We start from the raw sequence: 24761 nt of genomic DNA on the forward strand, positions 1-24761 counted from the left end.
TCACAACTTATGGAACATTGGTCCTACTGTAGCTATAATATCTGCATAGGGAGCACTCTGGTTCAGCTCAATAGCCTGCTGTTTTTTTAGAACAAGAAAGCTATAAAACTTGGCAGCAGTTCGTTTTCGGTCACTATTTCTGCAGAGTTTCATCAGACTGAAGGACTGCATTCCCATCTTGTTGGATTCCTGAGAAAATGATTAGAAAGGAGGAAGGGAAAGGGAAACAAAATCATCAGATGTCAAGCAGGCTGTGGATTCAAAATGAACAACAAGATACTGAAATTTTAGATAAGTAACTATGATATCCTTAAATGGAAGAATACAAACAATTCTTTACTAAATTTATAAAAATCCCATAGGTTACTCAGCACCAGTTTGGTTCATCAAGAAAATACAAGCAAAAAAACAACAACAACAACAAAAACATCTTATAAAGGATGTTATGTAAATTTGTAATGTGTTATACAAATGTTAGGTCTTTTAAAACATTGATGCTAACATAAACACCTCCTATGGAAATGCAAATAGTTTATACTTTCAGGCAGAAAAATATCCACAGAACTTTGGGAGGCTTCAAATACAAACAAAATGCTCAGCCTATTAGGGTTCTTCTTCTCCTAAAAGTACTAAGAGGCAGGGAAGACAACTTAAGTGGTAAATAAAGAAGTACATTTTATATAAATAAGTAAACATCTTTCAGTTTTATTTCTACAGATTTAAAAGACATTGGATTCATCATATGGCACCTGTGTACCTACTAGAAATAATTGAGGTATAATAAAGTATATAATTATAGATTAAGATAACTCCTGTTTTAGAGTCTAGGCCTTGGAATCAGATTCCTAGAGAAGCATAGTTTTTTTTAGTTAGAAAGAGTATAGTAAATATTGTCTGATAACCCTGAGTATTGTATTCCTTAGATAATTGTAAAATACTTTTAGAAATATTATGTTTTTTCAGTTCATAATCCTTAACAAATTAATAAATGAAATATCTTATTGTGCTTTATCTTAACTGAAAATGTGGCCCAGAGTCAGCAACCTTTCAGAGATGGTAACCCAGTCTTCATTTATTTCCTCCCTTAAGAGACAAGATGTGGATTGGGTGCCCCCCACCGCCATCCCCTCACCCGGAGGGAGCAGGAACCACTTTTTCAATTTCAAAAATTCTTTTGAAAAATCTTGAGGAGTCAAATATGCAATATTGAACACATCTTCTTATTTCTGTTCCTAAAGAAACCCTCTAAAATGAAGGAATAAAAAAGTGACAATTAAAAGAAATAAAGACACAGAAATGGAATACTGACTTAGCAGAGTAGAGAAGGTTGCAACCCGTGTGTCAACAAGGAGGAAAGCCAGCCAAGGCAGGCCAGCATAAGGCACAGACCTTGGGAAAACCCAGGAACTGGAGACATGAGTATGTTAAAAGCTGGAGGTGAGGGGAAGACTGAAACCAGAATTCCTTGAGAGTTAGACATTCTGACACTCCTCAACCTCACAGAACCAGATGACTACTCATATAGCAGAAGGCAAGAAGGTGTCTTTCTGGAGGTACCAACCACTGAGGCTCTGGTCTTGGTACCCTGGCACTGTGGATGGGCAAGGAGAAGTATCACACCACAAACATGGAGATTAAGTGACACTCCACATCTATACAGTAAAGCAAACAGCCTCTCCCTTTCCTTTGGTTCCTGAACCACTGGCATCATGCTTATATTTCCTAGGCAGCAGATTTAAAGATTGCTCCAAGAAAACCCACCATTCTAAGGGAAAAAAATCCTTTCAATAATAATGTCTGGCAGAGGAGCATCACCCAGTTAGCTATCAAGACCACAAGCCTACAAACAAGCCTTACCATGCGTATAGAACTTTGATTCTGTTTTTTGATACTCTTAAATAGGAACAGAAAACCACCAGATATTTGAGAACAAGTTCTCACATTAAAAGCAAAAAAGAATGTATTTAAGAGTGCCAAGGACAGAGGATGCAGGGGACAAAAGAAAACAGAAATCTCTGAAGTGAAGAGAAGTGTTTCACATGTATTAAAAGCGGTTAGGCTGATAGTGGAGAAATATCAGTGGTGGCTTGGAGATGCGTGGTCAGTGCAAGTGATGGGGTAGGGGATGTCAAGGGACAAGGAAACTTTGGGGGTTTTAGATACATTAATGTCATCCTGAATGTGATGGTTTCACAGATGTACACATAAATTGAAACTTATCTAACTGCATACTGATGTTAACCATACCTCAATAAAGATTTTATCTTAAAAACCGGATAAATAATTAAATCAAAGATTAGGAATCTATAAAATCATAGTTAATAACCTTAAAAAAAACTCCTGGAAAACAAAAAGTTGAAAGCAGAAATAAAAATTTTGTAAAGACTAGAATACAAAGTTGAGGAAATCTTCCAGAGAGTGAAAGGGTTCAAAGCCAAGGGAAGTTAATATAGGAGATAAAATATGTTTTAAAGATTAAAGGATAGGGGCTGGGGTTGTAGCACAGTGGTAGAGCACTTGCCTAGCATGTTTGAAGGCTCTGGGTTCAATTCTCAGCACCACATATAAATAAGTAAAATAAAGGTCCATTAACAACTAAAAAATATTTTTTAAAAAATTAAAGTATCAGCTAGACGCAGTGGCACATGCCTGTAATCCCAGTGGCTTGGGAAGCTTAGGCAGGAGGATCACAAGTTCAAAGCCAGCCTCAGCAATTTAGTGAGGCACTTAATAACTCAGCGAGACCCAGTCTCTAAATACAATATTCAAAAGGGCTAGGAAGGTGGCTTGGTGGTTAAGCATCCCTGGGTTCAATCCTTAGTACCAAAAACAAAACAAAAAAATTAAAGGATCAATTTAGGAGATCCACTATCAGATCCATAAGCCCTCCAAGAAAAGAAAACAAATAAACAAAAAGGAGAAAGTCCAAGCGGGGAGAAATCCTAGAGCTCAAGAACATGGAATTTTTGATTAAAAGAACCCATTACATGGTCAACACAGTGAACTTAACATTAAAAAAAAAAAAAAGCTCATCATCATTAAATTTCAGAACACTAAGGATAAAGAAAAGATCTAAAAACTTCCAGAGAGAAAATAAAATTCACCTACAAAGGATCACCAACCAAGGCAGAGTCTGACTTTTTAATAACACAAGAATCCATGTTACAAAGCTTTCAGCATCTGAGAGAAATTATTTCCAACTTATATCCAGAAACAACAAATTAAGTTCAAGGTAAAACAAAGAAATTTTCAGTCTTGTGAGGTCAAATTTCCTACACACTGTTATCTTAGGAAATTATGAGAGGATGTTAATTACCAAAACATTTAGGATAAAATAATATCTAGCACCAAGAAATAGAGGAACTAAAAGGAAACAAAGAAATTCATGTGTTTAAGATAAAGGAATGTCCCAGGATAAAAGCTATGGAGCAAACCTTAAGAGCAACTAGCTTGAATCAGAACAAGAGGATGATGAGCTCTAAGAAGGCTATTTTTAGGGGGGAAAATGGAACTGACACATTAATTAATAATTTGAGCTATACATATACTAAAAGGAGTTTTATTATATTGTCACAGAGTTTGGAAAGGTAATTAAGTATGGGTATATAAACAGTAAATAAATGGAAAACATTGGGTAATAACCCAAACAACAACAATCACAACAACAAACCATAACATTTACAAGAAAAGAAATACAATTACACTTGAAGCTTCATTGTGAACTAATTTTTGTGCAGTCTTTGTAGTAGCAACTGCTAGTTGTCCTTTAATATCCATTCTCTTCTTCTTCCATAATAATTGAATTATTAGCTGGGCTTATAGTTACTGAATCAGGACTACATATAAAAATGAAAACAGTTGCCAAACTTGACCATCTCACCCGCAAACTATTTAACATCTGAAGTAATCTTCTATTCCATCTCTCTGCTTCAGTGTTTTGTTCATTCTCCAATGACTCCTGTATGAATGATTGAGAAATATTTCACTTAAGCAAATTTTACTCAGTGTTAACTATTGGTCACCAAGTTCTGCCAAATAAAGAGTTTATGATAATGGAGAGAATAAGACTAACACAAATATAGATGAGCCTTGCAGGATTATAACTTTGCTCTCCAGATTGTCTTCTGATAAGGAAATCTAAAGTAGGAGATTCTGCATTCTGTCTGGATAATGCTCCCAGAGCATTGTGCCCTTAGGTGCTTTGAAAAGTAAAGTTAGCCAAGACATTGCTTTCTGCTGGGACTATCCTATTTCTAGTCAAACTGAACTTAGTTGACAAGAATAAACTTAAAGCTCTAGAAAAACTGCCTTGTAAAGACCTTTATTTGAATTTCCCTGGTGATTCCGGAGCTCTAAAAATAACTGTTGTTTAGTAGTTTATGACAATTGGGTTAGAAATCTTGTCAATTTTGAGCGTGTCTTGTCCAAAAAGGTCAAGCAACTGCCTGTCATATTATCTGAATAGGTTCATTTTTTTCAGTCTTTAAAACTTAACCACTTTCTGAAATACCTCAATATTAAAAATTATAAAATTTTACCCTTCCAATAAATACCTTATGAGCTTCTGAGAATGGAAATTATCATAGGAAATGTGTTGATGAATCTGATAAAAGAGCAGGCCTACCAAGGGTTGGGGGAAGAAAAGTGGCACAGATCTGACCTACTTTGTCATTTTTCCTGCTCTAGCTCTGACCATGCCACACACTACCTGTTCACTGTTATCACACTGTTTTCTATTTGTCTAGCTTCCTATAAATCTGCAGATCAAACAAATTTTCAAAGTACTTTCAATTTCATGGACTCCAAGATTGATTTCAGAAAGTTCCAGAATATTCTGGAAATTGCCATATTTATGATAAAGAAATAAAAGCTGTGCAGCAGACCTAGAGAGCAATTGGTTTGGATTAGAACAAGCGGACAATGAGCTCAGAGAGGTTATCTTCAAGAGAAAAAAAAAAGAATCTGTTGGATCAATTAAAGAAAAAAAAAAAAAAATATATATATATATATATATATACATACACACACACACACACACACACACACACACACTAAAATGGGTTTATTATATTGTCAGAGGGTTTGGAAAAATAATTAAGGATGGGGTTCAGATGTTTAAAAAAATGGAAAAAATTAGGTTATGATTAACTCCAACAACAACAGAAACAAAACTATCATGAAGTTTACAAGAAAAGAAATAAGATTACATTTTTCAAAATTTTAAATCATTTAAGGCTAAAGGGACCCTTTTGAGTCCGTCCAGAAACTGCTGAGTGCCCCCAGAAACTGCTGAGTTCCCATTCCCACCAGCTATGCAGCATGGGCCTGCCTGTCCTGTATCCTACTTTGTATCCCAGTGAGACTGATCTTAAAAATATAGTCATTTTTTTCTGAGGAGTTGTTGAAATCTCTCTAGGTATGATTCATGTTTATTCCCTTCTGGTCTGTCCTTGGGTAAATTAGTTTACCTATACTCGTGTTTTTTGTTAAATATATAAATGCTATTTCTGAAATGTAAAAAGTTTTGTTAAAATCCATGAAACTGTAGCTTCACCTACAAGGCCCAAATAACCAGAAAAAGGCTCAGCATCGTGTGTGTATTTTGCTAGTGCTTGTCCATTTGATCTATCTGACATCCTACCACTGAATCTATTGTGGGGAAAGCCCAGTGGATTATTAAAACAGCTTAACTTGTGCTGTGGTGTGGTTTGCTTGACCATGTATGAAAATAAACTGTCAATGGGAGCAAAGAGGGTGGCAAAAGTGAATCAGCTCAGGGCTGAGAATGTGACTCAGTGCTAGAGCACTCGCCTCACACATGGGAAGCATTGGATTGGATCCTCAGCACCACAAAAAAATTAAAATAAAGGTATTGTATCCAACTACAACTTAATAAAAAAAAAAAAAAGAATCAGTTCACTTCTGGCTCAGCTGTTAGGATGTTTCAGGTAAAAAGTTCAGGTTATTTCTTCTGTCCTAGATTATCTAGAGAATTCAGTCCATTTTTCATGTCTGAAAAAAAAATCTAATAGTCTTAGAACTTATTATAAAGATACTTATTTTAAAGCCAGTTAACACCAGGTACTAATAGGTGTTTTTATATTGTTTACTAAATTTTTGCTGAAATTCCTTACAATTCAAAATGCTTTCTGTACTCTCTTGTCACATATATCTAAAAAAAAAAAGAAAACAAGAAAAGAATTTATTTTAAAAAAATGCCTTCTGTATTCTGGGACAAGGACCAGAGATACAAGGCAGTGCATAGGGAGTCGGTGAGTTAGATTTTACTTCTCATTTTGCTATCAACATGTGGTCTGAAGAGCAAACCATTTTCTGATTTCTAGAAGTCTTGTACAGATAAAAGCTTGAGCCATATGTTAAGGAAAAAAAATTCCTTCATTATTTTGTAAATAAAATAAAATTTTAAATGCCCTAGTCTGTATCCCTAATACAGACAGCATGGTTTCTCTAGAGATGCTAATTAGAAAAGCTTACAACAGTGATTTCTTAATATTTTAAAATCTTTGGTAAAAATCTCATATAATTATTTAACATTTCAAAATAAATTAAGAAAACAAAAGAACTGATACATCTCTGCTTAAATGATGAATTTCATTATCAATTTAGAAAGTAACATGACAGCCCTAAAAAAAAACAAATTTTAGATTAAATATTAAATATTTAGGAACAAAGTTTTTAAGACTATCCCCAAAACTATCCATATATTTACCAATTCGACCTGACAATTTTCTTGGGTCAAGAAAGCATCCATCAAAGGTGATTCTTCAGCAGCTGAATAAACCATTTCGATAAGATCCTGCTAAAGTAAATTAGACAAAGATAGGTCATTCTGGTAGTGATTATCACAGGTATAATCTAATATTGTTAAATGGTTTAATCAAATGAATATTTGTTTCTCAAATTAATTTAAAATGCTACCCACATTCTCAAAATATTATTTTTAAAATTTCCCATACAGGCAGGCCTTGACTTAAACCTTCCTTTTTCTCATGTGCTTCATACAGATGAAACTGCACACCCCTTCCCGCCTTGCTCCCTATCCTTTTCCTTCCTATTTCCCTCTCCACCTCAGGCTTCATCAAACAATCTCTACTGCTGAGATCACTTCCCTTTGAAGCATTTTATAAAGCCCCAGTCCTCTCCCTCTCAGGCCAGTACCAGGTGGCAGAGGAAGAGACCTGCAGTGGGCAAGCGGAGAGAGTGAGAGTGAGGGAAGGGATATTAATATCCCTACCCAGGGCATGACAGGACTTTTGACACCACTGCTGGAGCCGTCACTGGCAAGAGGGAAGGAAAAACCACGTCCTCTGAAAGGAGGATAAAAGACAAAGGAAGAAGAAAAAAGAGAAAGCCAGAAATTCTCCCATTCCCCGCCATCACCTCCCTTTGCATGGCTATAAAGCTGTCAGCCCACTTCATTTATTTCCAAGCTTCATTCCCAGATCCCATCCCTGACCTTCAGAGCTTCCTTCAACAGAGTTTGCTGATTTTTACTTTAGCTTTAAAATTTTTTAGTGACTACAAGAAACTGTATTATTATTGTTTTTACGGTACTGGGGATTGAACCCAGCACCTCACTCTACTACTGAGCTATATCCCCAGGCCTTTTTTTATTTTGAGAAATTCTCATTAGACAGCCCTGGGCCCTCAAACTTGCAATTCTCCTGCCTCAGCTTCCCTAGTAACTGAGATTTAGGCACCTACCATTACACTCAGCTACATTTTATTTTTTATTGTACACATTTATGGAGACTTACTGTGTTTTTCCGCTTTTACTTTCTTCTATTCCCAGAGTTTAGATACTCTTAATTTTGTAGTTATTGTATATAAAATAGTTTTATGAGGATTTGAAAATGATTCATTAGAATCAATATTTTCCTGTCCCTTCAAACTAACGGTGCTCCCATACTTCACTATATTTCATATTTGTTCACTATTTTGGAAGCCACCTAATAATGGAATTGAAGGCTAAAGCATAGCAGAGGATATAAGAGTAAGAGTTCCAAAGAACCAGTACATTAATCTCCTTCCTTCCATTCCAAGAAGATTGAAAAAAATCTGTATTGTTAATATGTCTGTGATCACTTCCATATTCCTTTCAAAAATCAAAAACTAAATAAGTTTACCTAGTCACAATTTTCAGTAGGTGCATTATAAGAAATGCCAGAGCCCAAACACAGAAGATGGTACTGGCAACCCAGTACGTGTCTAATATATTATCAAGTATTTAGTAATACATGTTCTGTTTAATGCACTGTGAAGCTGTATTTCCTTTCAAGGGCATTCAGTTTCAATGTGGGTTAACTTTGAATTCCCTGAGTGGTTATCAAATACAGTGAAGATAGAAGGGACCAGAAAAGCACTGGTTTATTTTTATCTGGTATAACTATAATATTACATTTGTGCCATTAATAAAGTGACAATTGAGAACATTTTTTAAAGCACATTGTTTCCAACTATGTTTTCAAATAGCTGTTTTTCAAACAAAAATTATGTCTTTAAATAAAAATTTTAAAATTTTTTTTGGTCATGGACTTCAGATAATCTTTCAGATTCAAGGTCAAGGTCACTGGTAGGTCTAAAATGTTCTTAGAGGTAGGAAGGGTGAACGTATAATGAGAAATAAAACATATGTTTACTGGCTAGAGCCTAAAAGATTACATGACATATTGAATGTGGGGCCTAGTAAGATTCTCAGTACATAGCCAAATTCAAGGATTGACTATCATTCACTTAATATATCACGTAAAATACTATTTCAGTGTGAAATAATTCTACTCTGTGAATCACTGTTCTAAACTTGTAAAGAATATTGCCTTACAAATAAAAATAATGCTTTGTCTTATAGTACTTTCACTTACTAAAGAAACTATAGAACATTTTAAGATGAAATATGAACTGTCAATGTAAGAAGATCTATCATAGGCAACAGTCCTTCACTATAAGCTGTCAGAAAAAGAATATTTTTGTGATTCTCTCTGGTTAACTTACCTCAGAGTTAATATGTTTATTGATATTCTCATGAGAGTTACCCTTAAATTCATCAATCACATCCTTCCAAGTTTGGGGTTGAATTAACTCTTTCTGGTAATGTGGTTCTTCTACCCTGGAGACCTCTGAATTATCAAGGAAAGGAAAGTAGAGTTCTTTCAAGCTTTCAAACCAAAGTACCTTTCAAACTTGAATTGAGATATGGCTGTTACAAAAGAAAACTTTGGAGACCACTTGGAATCCACGAATTTAATCAAAGGGTACACAAACTTTCTTAAAGTTCCCCTATGTCTACCATGTTGATCTTCCCTTCCCCTCCTCTGTCTCTTATCACCTCACTCCCATCCTCTGTCAGCCGTCCCCTCCACACTCACACGTTCACACGTTCACTCACAAGACAACGTGGATAGCTCAAGTTCATTATGTTGTTCAATACATTTTAATGCTTTCAGTAGATTGGGAAGTGGAGGCTCACTGACAACAGAAGTTGGTTTTATTATTACTTTATAATTGTCACAATAATAATCAGCTAATATGAATACTCCATGTACCTCTGGGTGGATGGTAATATCTGCCTCAGTTTAATTATATAGCTCTTGTTCCTATATAGTTTTTCATGTTAGTTGTTTTAAAGTTAAACATTATCCTGATAGATATAAATATTTTCTTTTTTGAGGGTTTGTGAGTACTGCTCTTGGGGATGGGAAAGTAAGAAAGAGTAAGAATAAGAATAATATTTCATCTTTTTAATGAAGTATCTGGAACAAAAATTGATCTGAAAAGCAGAAAAATGCAATACTGAAGTAACTATTTTAAATTAACATATTTTTCTAGAGATAGCCTTTCTACTAAAAAAATATGGAATTGGATTCCATTTTAATTTTAAAATGTAAATTGAAACTTTTGTTTCCACATTTCCCTCAACATCAACAGAATTAGGAAATCTCACCTATTATGTATTGGTTTCCCACTTCTTCCCTTACTGACTCCTTCCGTATCAATTTTCTTCCAAGTTTAAAGCCAGAGGACAGAAAGCACTTTGTAAACAACTGTAAAAACATACATTTTTATTTCCTGTTTTTTTCCCCAGTAAAGCAATCCAATAAAGCATAAGCATAGATGCTAAAAAGCAGAAATTACAATTCATAGATATAGATAGATAGATAGATAGATAGATAGATCTCCAACAAATTAATTTTAAAATGAGGAGCCATTTTTTACAAGTTCAAATTCTGTTGTACATATGTATTCAAATAAGTATTTATTTAATTTTAAACAAACATTGCACTCACGTAATAGAAGGGAAACGATTACCATTTTCAGTTCAGCATGAGTCAGATCCTGGGCAGCAGTTGACAGCAGGGTGTCCACTCCTCCCCTCTTCTTCCACATCATTAATCTCTGGGTAGGAGGTGCAAGTTCCAAAACCATGAGTGTATCCGCAAAGGAAGTAAGTTGCTTATGCATAGTTTTGCTACTGATCTCCTTGACTGGATCAATGAGCAGTTTTCTCTTTTTGCTTTTCCTTTTCTCAGCAATGTCTAAATATAAGAAAGAGGCATAAATGTGATTGGTTGTGTAGCTTGATAAAATAATACTCTAGGCAATGCATGTCTAAGAAATGTCTACAACCTGCAGAGTTGCACTGGGAAGAAAATCCATTCTTTTCTGAACATGATGCTTTGTAAAGTCTCTGCACAGCTAGAATTCCTGAGAAGTCAAAAGCTGATATATTTTTAAAGGTGCTGGTTGAAAGTACTCATGAGGGACACTGTTGACTTGCTAAGTAGGCATCTGAGGAAGCTTGGAGCAGAGGCTCCATTGAGAGGGAAGTTAACCAATCTGAAGGTTTCTTAAAATACCTATGTACCAGGATAACCTTCTGAAACATTCATTTGTATTTGTCCAGTGTATTTTCCTCTCCCCTAATTAAATTCATGTATAAATTCAAGGTAGGAAGCTAGGTCTGTGGAATTACTAAATTCAAGCTTTTCTTTAGTAAAGCTGCAAAAGAGGAGTGAGGATTAGATTTCCCAGTCTATGAAGATCCCAGATCAGATGGAGCCAGAAAAAACATAAACCTGCTTGTTGGTGTGCTTTAGTAAAAATCCTGGGAGTACAAGATACTATACAGCTGGCTGTGGAGTTGGGACAGTGGTCACTATTAACTGGTGTAGCTGATGACTACAGGTTCACCTCTCACACCCTTCCCCTAAACTTTGGTACTACAACACTCCAAGAACATAGGGGAGTTGTGCAGATTGAATTTCCCACCAGCCATGTGGGATAGCAGCTCAGAGTTAAATTCAGTAAAGAAAAAATTGGAACGTTTTATTCTTTGCATGCCTGAGTTTACAAACTGAAATCTATATCAATTATACTATTTAAAACTAGAATATTCTAGTTTTAAATAGTATAATTTAAAATTATATATTAATATTAGTATAATCCTAATTTTAGTATAATCCTAAAGGACCTATTTACATAGATTCATACTTACTGTTTATTTCTAAAAACATGTTAAATGTCAGAGGCTAAATGTTAGAGGGCACAATGCCTTTCTTCTGCCCTATATTCACTTGCATGTTTATTTATCTTGATTGTATTGAAAACTTCTTAAAGGCAGGAACCATGTCTTCTTCATTCCTACCCCCAGCACAGAATAATGGCTTAATAACTTCCTGAACTAAACTCAGTTTTTAATTTTCCAGTTTCCCAAACTGGATGTATTATTCAAACAGGAATGAGTATAATTAAAGAATCATCTCAAACTTCCTTCATGCTCTTCTCCTATTGTATTACAAATGCTTTTACTAGATTGACTACCTCTTAGAATATTTTGTGGATTATTACAAATATCTCAAGGTAAACATGATAGCAGTGTGTTGGAGATAAATAGTGCCTCTGACCTGAAATATCGATTGGATCAAGAGTAAATCCTTCCTCTTCATTTGACAATAATGTTGTTTCATTCATTTTTTCATTTTCAGGTAGACGCATGTAATCTGGATTATCTGGTTCTACCAATCAATGACACCATAAAAGTAATTATAAAAACATACAGTCATGTTGTAAGCTAGAAGACTATTCGAGTTAAAGTAAAAGCAGAGTAGAGATCTATATTGCTAATGGGAGCCTTATCTAATTCTTAGACTCATACATTTAATAGAGATGAAGAGATTCAGAGATTATATGGACTGGGACACACAGTATTTAGGTGAGTCGACTATCATCATTCTCTGTGCACACAAGTCATTTAAAGGTAGGCTACATTCAGTGGCAGTAACAACAGTGGTAGCAATATATGACTGACATAAATTTGATATGTCCATTAAAATATTTATATTCTGTTGGATCACTTATCAATTGACTCATAAAGAACCAAAACTAAAATTTTACTCCTCTTTTTACATTTTCAATTTTGATTATTGTTTTGGAAAGTAAATACAACATCAAAAATCGTGAAGAATCAAAATCAGGCTAGTTGTACCTCTAATTTCTTTAAATATTTATTTTTTAATTATAGGTGGACACATATCTTTATTTTATTTTTATGTGTTGCTGAGGATTGAACCCAGTGCCTCATGCATGCTAGGCGAGTGTTCTACCTCTGAGCCACAATCCCAGTACCTCTGATTTTTAAGAAAAATCAGCTTAAAAGACCTAAATCATCTGAGATATTTTGTAAGAATTTCAAATAGGGAAAATAGCTCCATTTATAATTTCTCTCAAATTGCATACAGATTGTCAAGTCATACTATGTAAAATTTTTTTTCTTTCCATGTAACATATATTCAGTGATTCTAAAGCATAGTTTTGGCAGGGGATTTAAACATGTTCTCATACTCAACTCATTCCTAATTAAATACCCTTCATTCCACCTGTCTTAGAATCCAACCTCCTATTCTATATTGTCTAGAGTCTTTCTAAGAGTTTGAGTCTTTATCTTTCACTGCACTATACTGCTGCTTGAACTCAGAAGTTCTAAGGCTTAATATCAATATTAGTCTGCATTGACTTTCTACACAGAGGAAAACTTCAACATACCCACTGTAGCATGGGGAGGCTCAGGAGGAAGCGAGATTTCTCCGTTCAAAGGCATGTCTTCTAACAGGATATTCTCATCATCCTGCAATAGATTGTCTTGAAAAACACAACAGACACTTTCGTCATACAGACTTGAATCTGTCATTTGTTCACTAAATACTTATTAACATTATTTTATACAAAGGCATTGTGAAGGAATAATCAGAGTTTTAATGTAAACTGGAAGACATTTAAACTATATCTGAGCAGCTAACAAACAATTTTTAAACTTACTAAGCTCAAAGTTCTTGATTCTGCAAGTATTTCAATGATATTGACACACAGGCATAGTAAAATAGATTGGAAATAATAATCTAGAGCTTATATATTATATTAATATTATGCTTAATATTATTTTTTTCCTATTATTATATAATTATATTGTTATATAATTACATATTATATAATAGAATTTTTTTTAGGTGTTCCCCATCTAGGATGATGGGTTAAATATATACATTTAGTTTTCTCAGTTTTTGTCTACCCTATTTCTATGATTATAATAATATCATAATATAAATATAAATGGTAATATAAAATGCCAGAAAGATTCTTTAGAATAGCTGTCCCACAATTTGTGTCAAAGAAAGCTGTTTTCCAGCATATAATCTAGTATGTATTTTGAGGGATATACTGAACTCACTCCATCCCTTCCCAAAATTAGGACTTTATAAAAACTGGTAGTAGTTCCAAACTTTTATAGAGAATATGTTTAAACAGATGGCTATTTACTTAAGACTAGCTTAAATATACCATAGATTTTGAAAGCTTGTCTGAAAAATGAGTTGACCTACTTGATACAGAAACACAGCTGAAATTTTAGTTTGATGTAATAAATCTACTAATAGTAATAAATATTTAATTTCTATATGACTGGACATCATACCAATCATTTCTCCTGCAGCTCCTTCATCTCCAAATCCATCTCCACTGTCATAGAACAAAGACTTTTCTCCAATAAGGCTTCCAGAACTATGTTCAACCAAAGGACCACTGGAGTTCAGTAATATGTTGTCATCAAAGAAGCTATGTCTTCTAAGAATTTCAGATTCTTCCCCTAAATAATATGTCATTAATGTTAAGTTAGTCATAGAAACACATAACTTTAGGGTTAGAAGGAAAATGAGATATTATCTAGCATAATCCACCCTCATTTTATGAGGAAATGAAAAGCTAAAATAATTATTTGAATTGTTCAACTAAATTCACTCAATGAATCAGTAGAGATTAGAATTCTAGTTTAATAATGTTCCCAATAGAAAGAATGCAAAAACTTTAGGTAGAGTTTAAAGTTGTGATATAGTTTAATAATGTCCTAGAAGTCAGAAATACTATGATAGTAAAATGATTTCCTCTACTGTAGGTAGGTCCAATACTACTTGACCAAGCATTACATCATTTCAAGGACAATTGCTTCAATGGTTTTACTCCTAAGGAGAATTGGGAAAATAAGAAGCATATCCACCTTTTTAGGAAAATGGAAAGATAGATAAAATATTAAAGAATGGACTCATAATGTCCATTGAATATGTTAATAGAGCAGTAAAAATGATAACACTAAAACGGCTAGCATTACCTGAGTGCTCATTACATGAACTAGAGAAGCATAGTTAAGCATAGTTAAGAATAAGACTTAATGAACAGACACTATCTTCTAAGCACTGAGCATCATAAGAATCTGAGATTACAGAAAAGAAATAATCACTACCTTCAATTTATATAGTAACCCAATTTTATGTAGTAACCCAAAATTTGATGGGTTAATATTAAATATTTCTCAAAAGAAATATTTGAGGTTGTTTTTGAAGAAGAGAAAAATCCCATATTAGTGGAGAAGGCTGAAGAAGAAGAAAAGAAAAGAAATAATCTATGATGCTGCTAGTAGTATCTCAACTTTCGTGACAGGGCAGTAAGGTTCAGAGAAGTCCAGTACAACAGAGCAAATCAACAGAGAAAATCCAGATTCAAATCTAACTCTGTTGATCTTCTAAGAACATGTTCTTCCCACTTCTTAAAAAATTATATAACACATAGAACTGTGAAAAACTAAATTGTATTAATTGGATGGTAAGACACTTGAATAAAGTGTCTATATTAAGAGTAAAACAAACAAGGTTGATAAAATAAAGGTGGTAAATTGATATAAGGCCTCAAGGATAAGCAGAGGTATTTGATACTGTGTCATAAGGACAAGGTACTTAAGCAAAAAATGTGATATGAAAAAAAATTCAAAGACAATTGCTCTTGCAGAGATGTGTAAAATGTGGAAAGAGAATGGCTGATTTGCAGTTGGGTGGTGCTGTACTCCAGGCCTTTGGTACTGGTGAATTATGTTGATGGCTAAGTAAATAGAAAGACCTAAGAGACATTTTAGGTGTGTGTCTGTGTGTGGGTTTTAAATCAGCACTAATATGAAGAAGATAGAAAGTGTAGTTGAAATTAATCTTAAAGTTTCAGGCATGAAGAAAAATAGCAGAATTTGCAGAGAAAATTGTAAAGAGTGTTTTGGGTAGTTAAGAGAATATAATTATGTCATTGCCAATATGTCACATTTCTAGGTCTGGGAATACAGCCAGCAAGAGACCTATTCTACTCCATAATAAATAATAAATAATAGCAATTAGAAGTAAACCTTTAGGAAGTTTTATAGCAATTGACAGAGTAGTTTTATGTAACTAAACTCTAATAACAAAAACTTGAGGCTTATTTCTTGAAGTTTTTAGTTTTTCTAATGATCCATTTTCAAGTCTAGTAATTTATTTATACAAAATTAAAATACAATATAGACAGATCTGAAATTGACAAAAATTATAAAACTAGTCCTTCACCAGATTGCTTGAGAAACAACTATGGATAGCAAGAGTTACATAAAGAGAGTGTGGATGAGAAGCCAAGACTAGAGATGTGGTTTGAGCATTATACCTTGACCTCCCTCCCTGACCCAAGACAGGTTTAGGCCATCCTCCTGCTATGTTCACTGTTTTGGGTACTGTAAGAAATTTAAAAATGAACATGACTTAGATCTTACCCTTATGAAGCTTGCTGACCAAAAAAGAAGGTATATAAATATCATGTTACAAGACAGAATGTGGTAGATGCCAGAAAAAAGAACCAATACTATACAGTTGAATTAAAACTTATCATTTCAATTGTCAAGTCATTCACCCAAACATATTTTAACATTTCAAAAATCAGTTTCTATTTTATAATCAATCCCTTATTCAGTAGTAGTATTTCCTATTCTTCACCCCCAAGCTGATTTGAAATCTGTTATTTTACAACTAATATTCATTATACATTATACACTGGAGGAAATATATTTGAAGACATTTAATGCAGCATACATATAAAAATTTGTATATGTGTTAATTATAGCAATTGTTTATTTGCATGTCTCTCTTCCAGCCTGAAGTTACTTGAGGGCAAAAACAGCTCCTTTAAACTCTGATATTGTGTAAGTCTGTGACAGCAGCTGCCACAGTAGGTAGTCAACAAAGAGAAGTACATTGGGAAAGAAAAACATTTTAAGACTGAGTCTTGGAGATGATATTGTACCAGAAAATGGCAGGGAAAAAGGGATTATATTTATAAATGAAAGTATTCATTCTATAGATATTTCTACTGGCATTGTGTCAACAGAGAAATGTAAATATAATTGATTATGACTTGTAATTTTGATTTCTGATATATTCTCACCAAAGCTCCCTGCTTGGAAAAGTAGATCATTGCCATAATCTTCTCTAAGTGTAATTTCTTCAGGTCTACTTTGGTTTTGAGTAAAGTGTTCTGTAACATCAATTGCACTATAGAGGAATATAAGATTGAGGAAAACATAAGAATAGAACACAATGAATTTGAAGCGTCCTTAAAAAGAAAAAAAAACCTTAAACAAAAGAAAAAAACAGGTTTATTATAAAATAAAAATTTTTATTTTCTCAATATTATTATTTATAAACAGGAGTTTTATACATATATACATATACACAACATACGTACACATAAATACATACATAATATACACATACACATATAATCATGAGTTTTTTATATATACATATATCCAAGTTGCAAAATCCAGTGGTTGTTCTCAGTCTTTATCCTACTTGTGCTAGCATCATTCAAAATAGACGCCCACTCCTGCCATAACCTGAACGTTGTGTTCCCCCAAATTCATAGGTTGAAATCTAATCAACAATGTGACGGCATTAGGAGGTGAGGTCTTTGGGAAGTTACTAGGTCATGAAGACTCTGCCTTCAGAAGTGGGATTAGTGCCTTTATTAGGCCCCAAAGAGCTGCCTTGCAAGATCTGTCATATGAGGACACAGTGAGAAGACCGCTGTCTGTGAACAAGGAAGCAGACCCTCACTAGACGCTGAATCTGCTGGCACCTTGACTTTGGACTTCCCAGTCTTTGGGGCTGCTGTAACAAATACATGAGACAAGGTAATTTATAAACAGAAATTTACTGTGCAGTTCTGGAAGTTGAGAAGTCCAAAATCAAGATGCCTACAGATTGGATGTCTGGTGAAGCCCTGTTCCTCGTAGATGGTGCTTTCTTGCTGTGTCCTCCCTCAGGTGGTAGAAGATGCAAGGAAGCCTTCCCTGGTCTCTTTTATAAGGGCACTAATGCCATCCACAAGCACTCTCCATCCTCATCACCTAATCATCACTCACTCAAAGGCCCCACCTCTTTGTACAATAACCTTAGGGGGTAGATTTCAACATGTAAATTAAGGAGAACACATACATTATGACCACTGGAAATGTGTAATAGTCACTTCAAAATTTATGTGCAAGATTTAACTTACTTCCTTCTCCCTCCCCTTCTTTAACCTGTCATTCCTTAGTTATCCTAATTCTGTTTTCATGCCTAAAATCATATAATCATCCTTCACCTCTTTTTTTTTTAGAGCCATATCCAATTCATCAGCAAATCCTGTTGGCTGTGCCTTCCACACATATCTATAAATTGCTACCACCTCGATAAGATGAAGAGTGAGAACTGATCACAGATACTATCTTCTTTCTCCAGGACTTCCTGCTTTGATAATTTCAAGGGCTCTCTGCTTCTTCTCTTTACCCTTATAATAAGTAGCCAGAGGGAAGGCATTGCAATCAAGTCAGATTTGGTCGCTCCTCTATTCAAAACCTCACTGTGGAGCACTGGGTTGTAGTTAAGTGGTAAAGCACTTGCCTAGCATGCCCAAGATCCTGAGTTCTATTCCCAGCACCACAAAAACAATAAAACACACCTGTGCTTCATCTCTGAGTGAAATAAAAGACTTACTGCAAACTACAATGCCCTATATCATCTGCACCTCTTGCATCTCTGACCACATTTTTCTGCCATTCAGCTCCTCATTCACTCTATTCCAATCTCACTTGCCTCCTTTCTGTTCCTTGAAAATGTCGAATGTGTTCTTGGGGCCTTTCCACTTTTTCTTTCCAGAACATTTTTCCACATTATTGAATGAGTTGTTCCTTTACTTCCTTCAGGTTTCTGTTCTTACCTTATCAGATATTCCTTTCCTGACCATCCTATTATTTATTTTATTTTCTATTCTCTTCATACTTATCATCTGACCATTTCCTGGAGTACTGTGTATTTACTTGTGTATTTATTGTCAGTTTACTTCAATTAAAACGTAAGATCCAGGAAGCCAAAAGCTGTGTTTGATTCATTGCTATCTCTTCAATGATAAGAACAGAGCCTGGCATAGGAAAGGCACTCAGTGAATATTTACTGAATGAATAGATAAATATACTGTCAAAATTGCATACAACATTCAATAAACATAAGGATACATTTTGTTGTTGCACTTTAGAATGTCACACTATATTTAAGCCTTTGTCAACTGTGTACTTGTTTAGTTGTTAACTACACTCCATTTGCCTTCACAAAATTTGAATATGAAAACAATAAAATATCAAAAAAATCAAGTTGAGGGAAAGTAAATAAAATAATTTACTTCATATTATGGGTGTCAAAATCATGAAATTCTTCTGGTAATGTGATAGCGCTGTAAGCTGCTTCAAAATTCTCTTTTGGGAGATCAACCAGTCCTGAAAATTAAAGAATCACATTCAATAAGCAATGATGTGGTATAAAGTAAGACATTCCCAATTAAATGTTCATTTTCTGAACAACTGCTTCCTCTATTTAATGGTTTCCCCATATCCACTCCTGTCCATCTTTAGTCCTTTTTCTCTAACAAAGCATCCAGATCAAAAGCAAAAGCAAAAGCAATAAGATCAGATGACTCTCATGCTTAAAACAGTTTAGCAATTTTCCCAGTACATTTAAATAAAATTCAGATTTCTAACTGGGGCCTCTCCAGTCTTACAAATATATCAGGCATCATCTAAAGACACTCTCTTCTTCACTTGTTATACTTACCACAAATATACTAGCCTTTTTGTTCCCTGAAAAAGCCAAGCATTTTTTTCACCTCAAGACCTCTGCTCTTGCACTTTCATTTGCCTAGTATGCCATTCCCTCGGGGACTTTTTACATGACTGGGTACTTCTCATTTTTCAAGTCTGAGCTTAAATTCTGTTCTTTCAGAAAGGCTTTTCCTGGCCAACTAAAGTGAACTTCTGTTATTTTCTGTTGTAATGTTCTGTTTATTTTACTTTATAGCACAATGACAATCTGTAAGTATTGTAATAAGTTTTTTAAACCTTTTCATCCTCTGATTTCTTCCCCAGACTAAAAAGAACCTTATTTATCTTGTTTGTCAGTGTGTCAAACATCATGTTTGGTGCAAGGTATGAAATCAATAAATATTTATGGAATATATGAATGAAATTATATTTGGGCAAGTGAACCACAGTGTGAGTATAAATCTATCTTGAGATTCTACAAATATTTTAACTGAAAAAGAAAAAAAAAAACCTGTAAATCCTAAATCTACAAAAGATGATACTATAAGAGATTCAGAAAATGGAATGTCAAAGATGCTTTGGCCAGAGAACTTAAACACTAATGACAAAGGAAATACTTACTGTATCTAAATAACCATAACAGAGGATAGAAAATAATGGGTGTAGTAAAAGTAGAACAGATGCTACATAAACTAAAATTTGAAGGCTTTATATATATCTCCACACTTTAAAATGCCAGGAAATTTTGACAATATTTCATAAATAGCATGAAACTTAAAAGTCTTGCAAGTTTTAAAAACAATGACAATTATTGATATTTACACTTTGTTAGTCATGTTATTTCTAATTTCTCTCATAGAAGCAAAAACAGACGTAACAGACTAAATGACACATTACAAATGGAATATCAGAGTTCTTACACAGTCTGCTTGTTTTAAGTGTATTTCTTACACAAATCACAGGAACATTACAAGTTTTAGGAATCATAACTTTTTTTCCTGAAAACACGGGAAAAGAACAAGGGAAAGAATATAATTTTTCCTTAACTATGGAAACTTAGATTCAGCAAAATGAAGTTTACATTCACTATTCTTGCCTGAAATTACAGGGTTCTCCCAATTAAAAGAGCCCACACAACATAAAAATGTAAAAGGGAACCAAGAGTGAGACAAATTAACATTGCATGTATACCTGGGCGAAATGTCATCTTCATTTTAAGAAATGCTTCACTGCAATCTGCCAAAAGATATTTTGCTTTCCTATTATAGATTCGAACAACTCCCAAAAGAAGGTGTCCTGAAGTTCGAAGTGCAATTTTCACCTTTCAATAATTTTTGAAGTATTAGAATAATAAAAATTAGGTTCATGAATCCTGTTCTTTGAAAATTACTAAATCATAAGAATTTCTTCTCTTTAAAAAAACATTCCATATTCTAAAAGTAAACCACTTAACTTCTACTTCACCTTGCAAAATTATTAACTTCTGTTTTGCTTACTCAGTAAAGGTAACCTACTGTGGCATTTAAGTGAAGTATATTATTATTAATATTATGGGAAGAATGTAAACTCTGCTGTCAGGCAGACTTGGTCTCAACCTGTGGCTCAATTGCTGAGGCTGAGTAATTTAATCCTCTGAACTTCAGTTTAATAACTTATTCTATATTTATTTTGTGCCAGGCATTGTCCTAAGAGCTTTTCATACATTGATTTACTTAATTTTGACAACATCTATTTACAGAAGAAAAAAATCCAGACTCAGGTATGTTGAGTGGCATGCATAAGTAATATAACTATTAAGTAATAAAGCAAGGATAAAATATAAATATGATCAACAAAAAAGTTCATGCCAACTACCACATTTCATTGAGGCCAAAAGAAGTTGATTTCAGAGGGCTGTTGTGGAAATTTTAAAAATTAATAGTCTAGCCCAGTGCCCAGCCCATAGTAGCTTTTTAATTATAATTCATCCTTTTCTCAAGCAGAAAGACACTTAATATAAAAATATCAAATTTTTCTGCAAATTCTAATATTTGTTTTGAGTTATAATATTTTCATATAAATTCTAATAGTTGTTTTATAGTTTTATAATGAACATAATACTCTTGTTTATGATATAATTTCACATATTTTTAAATTTATAATCAATTTTCCTTCTTTTTCCTATGCTCCCAATTCATTCATTCATTATTTTCTAATAAGTACTTATCAGGTACCTACTATGTATAACAGTATTTTGTTAGGGAATATGAAATATTACAAAATATGCATAGAATATGCTCTTTTTTCTTCAGGACCCAGTGTACTTATGATGATCATTGGTAATTGTATCATATATTTATCATAAATATTTTTTTAATATATATATTTTTAAGTTGTTGATAGACCTTTATTTATTTATTTATATATGGTGCTAAGAATGGAACCCAGTGCCTCACACATGTCAGGCAAGTGCGTTACTGCTGAGCCCCAGCCCCAGCCCAAAACTGATATATATTCAGGCAATAAATGCAATACAATTAATCATATGAGAAGTAAAATTGCTTTGCAAATGTAATTTATGATATAAATGCCCTGTGCCTGAATCCATTTCATCAGCTTCCATGTTAAAGAATTAGACAAGGGGCGGGAGTTTTATCTCAGTGGTAGAGTACTTGCCTAGCACTTATGAGGCACTGGGTTCAATCCTCAGCACCACATAAAAATAAATAAATAAAATAAAGATATTATGTCTAAGACTAAAAATTTTAAAAAAAGAACATTAGACAAGAAATTTTCTTTTTTCTTGCCAATATATTTTAAGTCCTTTCCTCTTCAGAAGTCATGGAAAATAAAAACTATCATTTTAATCAGTAACATACCTTAGGTGAAAGAATTTTTTCAATGGTTATCTCTAGATTACATTCAAATACATGAGCCTTTGTAAGTTTCTTCTCCCAGTGAGCTGCGAGCCATATTTTGGCCAGTGGCCCTCGTTTACTCATAAGCACATGGGTGTAGAACATGTTGCCTGTATTCCTTAGTAATTTTTAACAAATTAGAGAGAAAATGAAAAGATACTTAAAATCTGATAATAAAAACCTTTCAGGACTATTTTACAGCAAGCAAATACATTCTTATCAATTCTATAAAATAACAGATTCTTTAATTCAATATATTTCAAAATATTTTCTTGAAAAAAAAGAGAAGTTTATTTAGAATATAAAATAATAAACTAATGTCAGGCCAGGGATGATGGGGCATGCCTCTAATCCCAGCCACTTAGGAGGCTGAGCAGAAAGAATGCAAGTTCCAGGCCAGTCTCAACAACTTAGCAAGATCCTCTGCAACTCAGCAAGATGCTATCTTGAAATAAAAAATGAAAATATTGGGGATGTAGCTCAGCTAGAGCACCCCTAGGTTCATTCAATCCCCAGTCCCCACCCACACACACAAATTATAAACTAATGACACAGCTCTAATAGTTTGTTAATTATATATAGTTTAAATGTTTCCTAATCAATGATCTCTTCCTAGGTTTTATTTTATACTATACAGAATTTGAGATCATACTAATGCGGTCAAATAAATAAAGGAGAAAGGCTGAAGAAATAAGAGATGGTTATGGGAAATAATAGAATAGGAAAAAGTGGACAAAACTAAGAAACAGGATTTTGAGAATTTGAGAAGTGTTGGGATCATTGATTCATATTCAAGTGTTGAATTTCTTTGTTTTCTTAAGATGCTCTGGTTTATTCGACTAATTTTTGAAGTTAAGACAGTAGAATTCTAAAGGACTATCAGAAGAGAAAAATGAAAACAAAACGAAACTATAGGTTTGAAATGAATTAGAGGTGGCAAGAAAAGAAACAAATTTAAACATTTTGAATAAGAATGGTAACAAAAAAATCCTCACTTGAAGACCAGAAAGTACTATACATTTCTACAAACTGTACTATTCTTTTTTTTAATTTGTTCTAATTAGTTATACATGACAGCAGAATGTATTTCGATTAATTGTACACAGATGGAGCACAACTTTTCATTTCTCTGGTTGTACACGATGTAGAGTCACAGCATATGTGCGGTCATACCCGTACCTAGGGTGCAAACTGTACTACTGATAACATTTTAAGGCTTCATAATGAAACCCAAAGTGAGAAGAGATGTTACAGCACTTTGGCTGACTCCTAGAGAAGAACCAAGTACTGCCTACATGTAAGTAGCCTTAATCCAAGGTTACTGAAGCTTCTTTTCTATTTCAAGTTTGGAGAAGAGAACATTGAGCCAAAATGAACACAACGTCGGCCACGGAATTACAAACGGAGGTGAACTTTGATCAATGCCCATTTTCACCGCCAGAATCACCTCCTTATGCTCAAAACTAAAGGTTGTGCAATTACCAAACCAAAACCCCTGCGGGACACCTAGAGATTTCGATGTTCGAGATTTATGCCTTGCTCCACTTTCCTTTCTAATGGGTGTCTTTGGGCTTCTTGGATAAAGTCCAATTTATCTTTTGAAATTGCTCCCAGGTGAGAGATCCTTTAAAAGGACCTTTTAAGTAACCGATTTAAAAAAAAAAAAAAAACCACCTAGACCCTGAGATTTTTCTTTTTCTTTGAGATATTGATTTTCTTAAGCATATACTAATCAAACCAATCCTCCTCACCCTTTCCCCCTAAAAAATCACCCCTCCAATACCCGACAACCCTGGGGATTCTTCCTAGATTGACTCTGCTTCAGGCGGAGTAAAGCCAATGACAGTGCGTGGGAGGAGGCGCCAGCGCCCGGGCTGCTGGGTGACAGCGGCGCAGGAGAGCAGGGCAGGGGCGGGCGCCTGGGCGAGCCGAGTGGACAAGACCCCAGGGCGGCGAGAGCCGGAGAGGGGCGAGGAAAAGGGAGGCGCCTGGACGCAGTCCGCGAAGTGGCCGGCAGGGACGCCCGGGTCTCCTCAGCAGACCACTCCCCGGAAGGCGGACCCCAGGCAGTGGACGGCCGCAGGAGCCCGCAGGCACGCCGCGAGCGAGCCCGAGCCCGAGCCCGGGGTCCCGGGCGGCGCCGCCAGCCCCAGGCGGGCAGCGGGAGACGCGTTTCTTCCTCAGGCCGGGCCCTCAGGGCTCGGTGAGGAGCGGGCTGGCGCGCGCGGGGACGGGCGGCCTGCATCCCCATCACCCTGCCTGCCTACTGCCCTCGGAGCCCGCCCGGCCCGTAGGCTGCGCCCTACTTTTGAGCGCCGGGCCAGGTGCGCCGGAGCAGGGACTGTGAGGAAGAGTCGCCCGGGGCGCGCGTCAGGTCTGAG

At 34.9% G+C, this 24761-nt stretch overlaps 1 protein-coding gene across 1 annotated transcript; it reads right to left on the reverse strand.

The window, feature by feature from the left end:
• On the reverse strand, positions 1-24761 carry Rad21l1 (RAD21 cohesin complex component like 1). The gene is made up of 14 exons (XM_076849004.2): positions 24687-24761; positions 22342-22498; positions 20675-20804; positions 19069-19162; positions 16795-16901; positions 13985-14155; positions 13060-13155; positions 11922-12032; positions 10327-10553; positions 9962-10061; positions 9013-9137; positions 6731-6820; positions 3881-3958; positions 1-189 (listed from the first exon to the last, which is right to left on the reverse strand). The coding sequence occupies exons 2-14, from the start codon at positions 22483-22485 to the stop codon at positions 1-3; spliced, it is 1662 nt and encodes a 553-aa protein (XP_076705119.1). The 5' UTR covers positions 22486-22498; positions 24687-24761.

This window comes from Callospermophilus lateralis, chromosome 3, assembly GCF_048772815.1.
Source record: "Callospermophilus lateralis isolate mCalLat2 chromosome 3, mCalLat2.hap1, whole genome shotgun sequence".
Taxonomy (NCBI): Eukaryota; Metazoa; Chordata; class Mammalia; order Rodentia; family Sciuridae; genus Callospermophilus; species Callospermophilus lateralis.

Coding starts and splice junctions, on each gene's coding strand:
- Rad21l1 (XM_076849004.2), bottom strand. CDS start 22,485: ATGTTCTACACCCATGTGCTTATGAGTAAACGAGGGCCACTGGCCAAA. Junction 16,902..19,068: donor TTTGACACCCATAATATGAA/GTAAATTATTTT, acceptor ATTCCTCTATAG/TGCAATTGATGTTACAGAAC. Junction 10,062..10,326: donor CTCATGCTGAACTGAAAATG/GTAATCGTTTCC, acceptor ATGTTTTTACAG/TTGTTTACAAAGTGCTTTCT.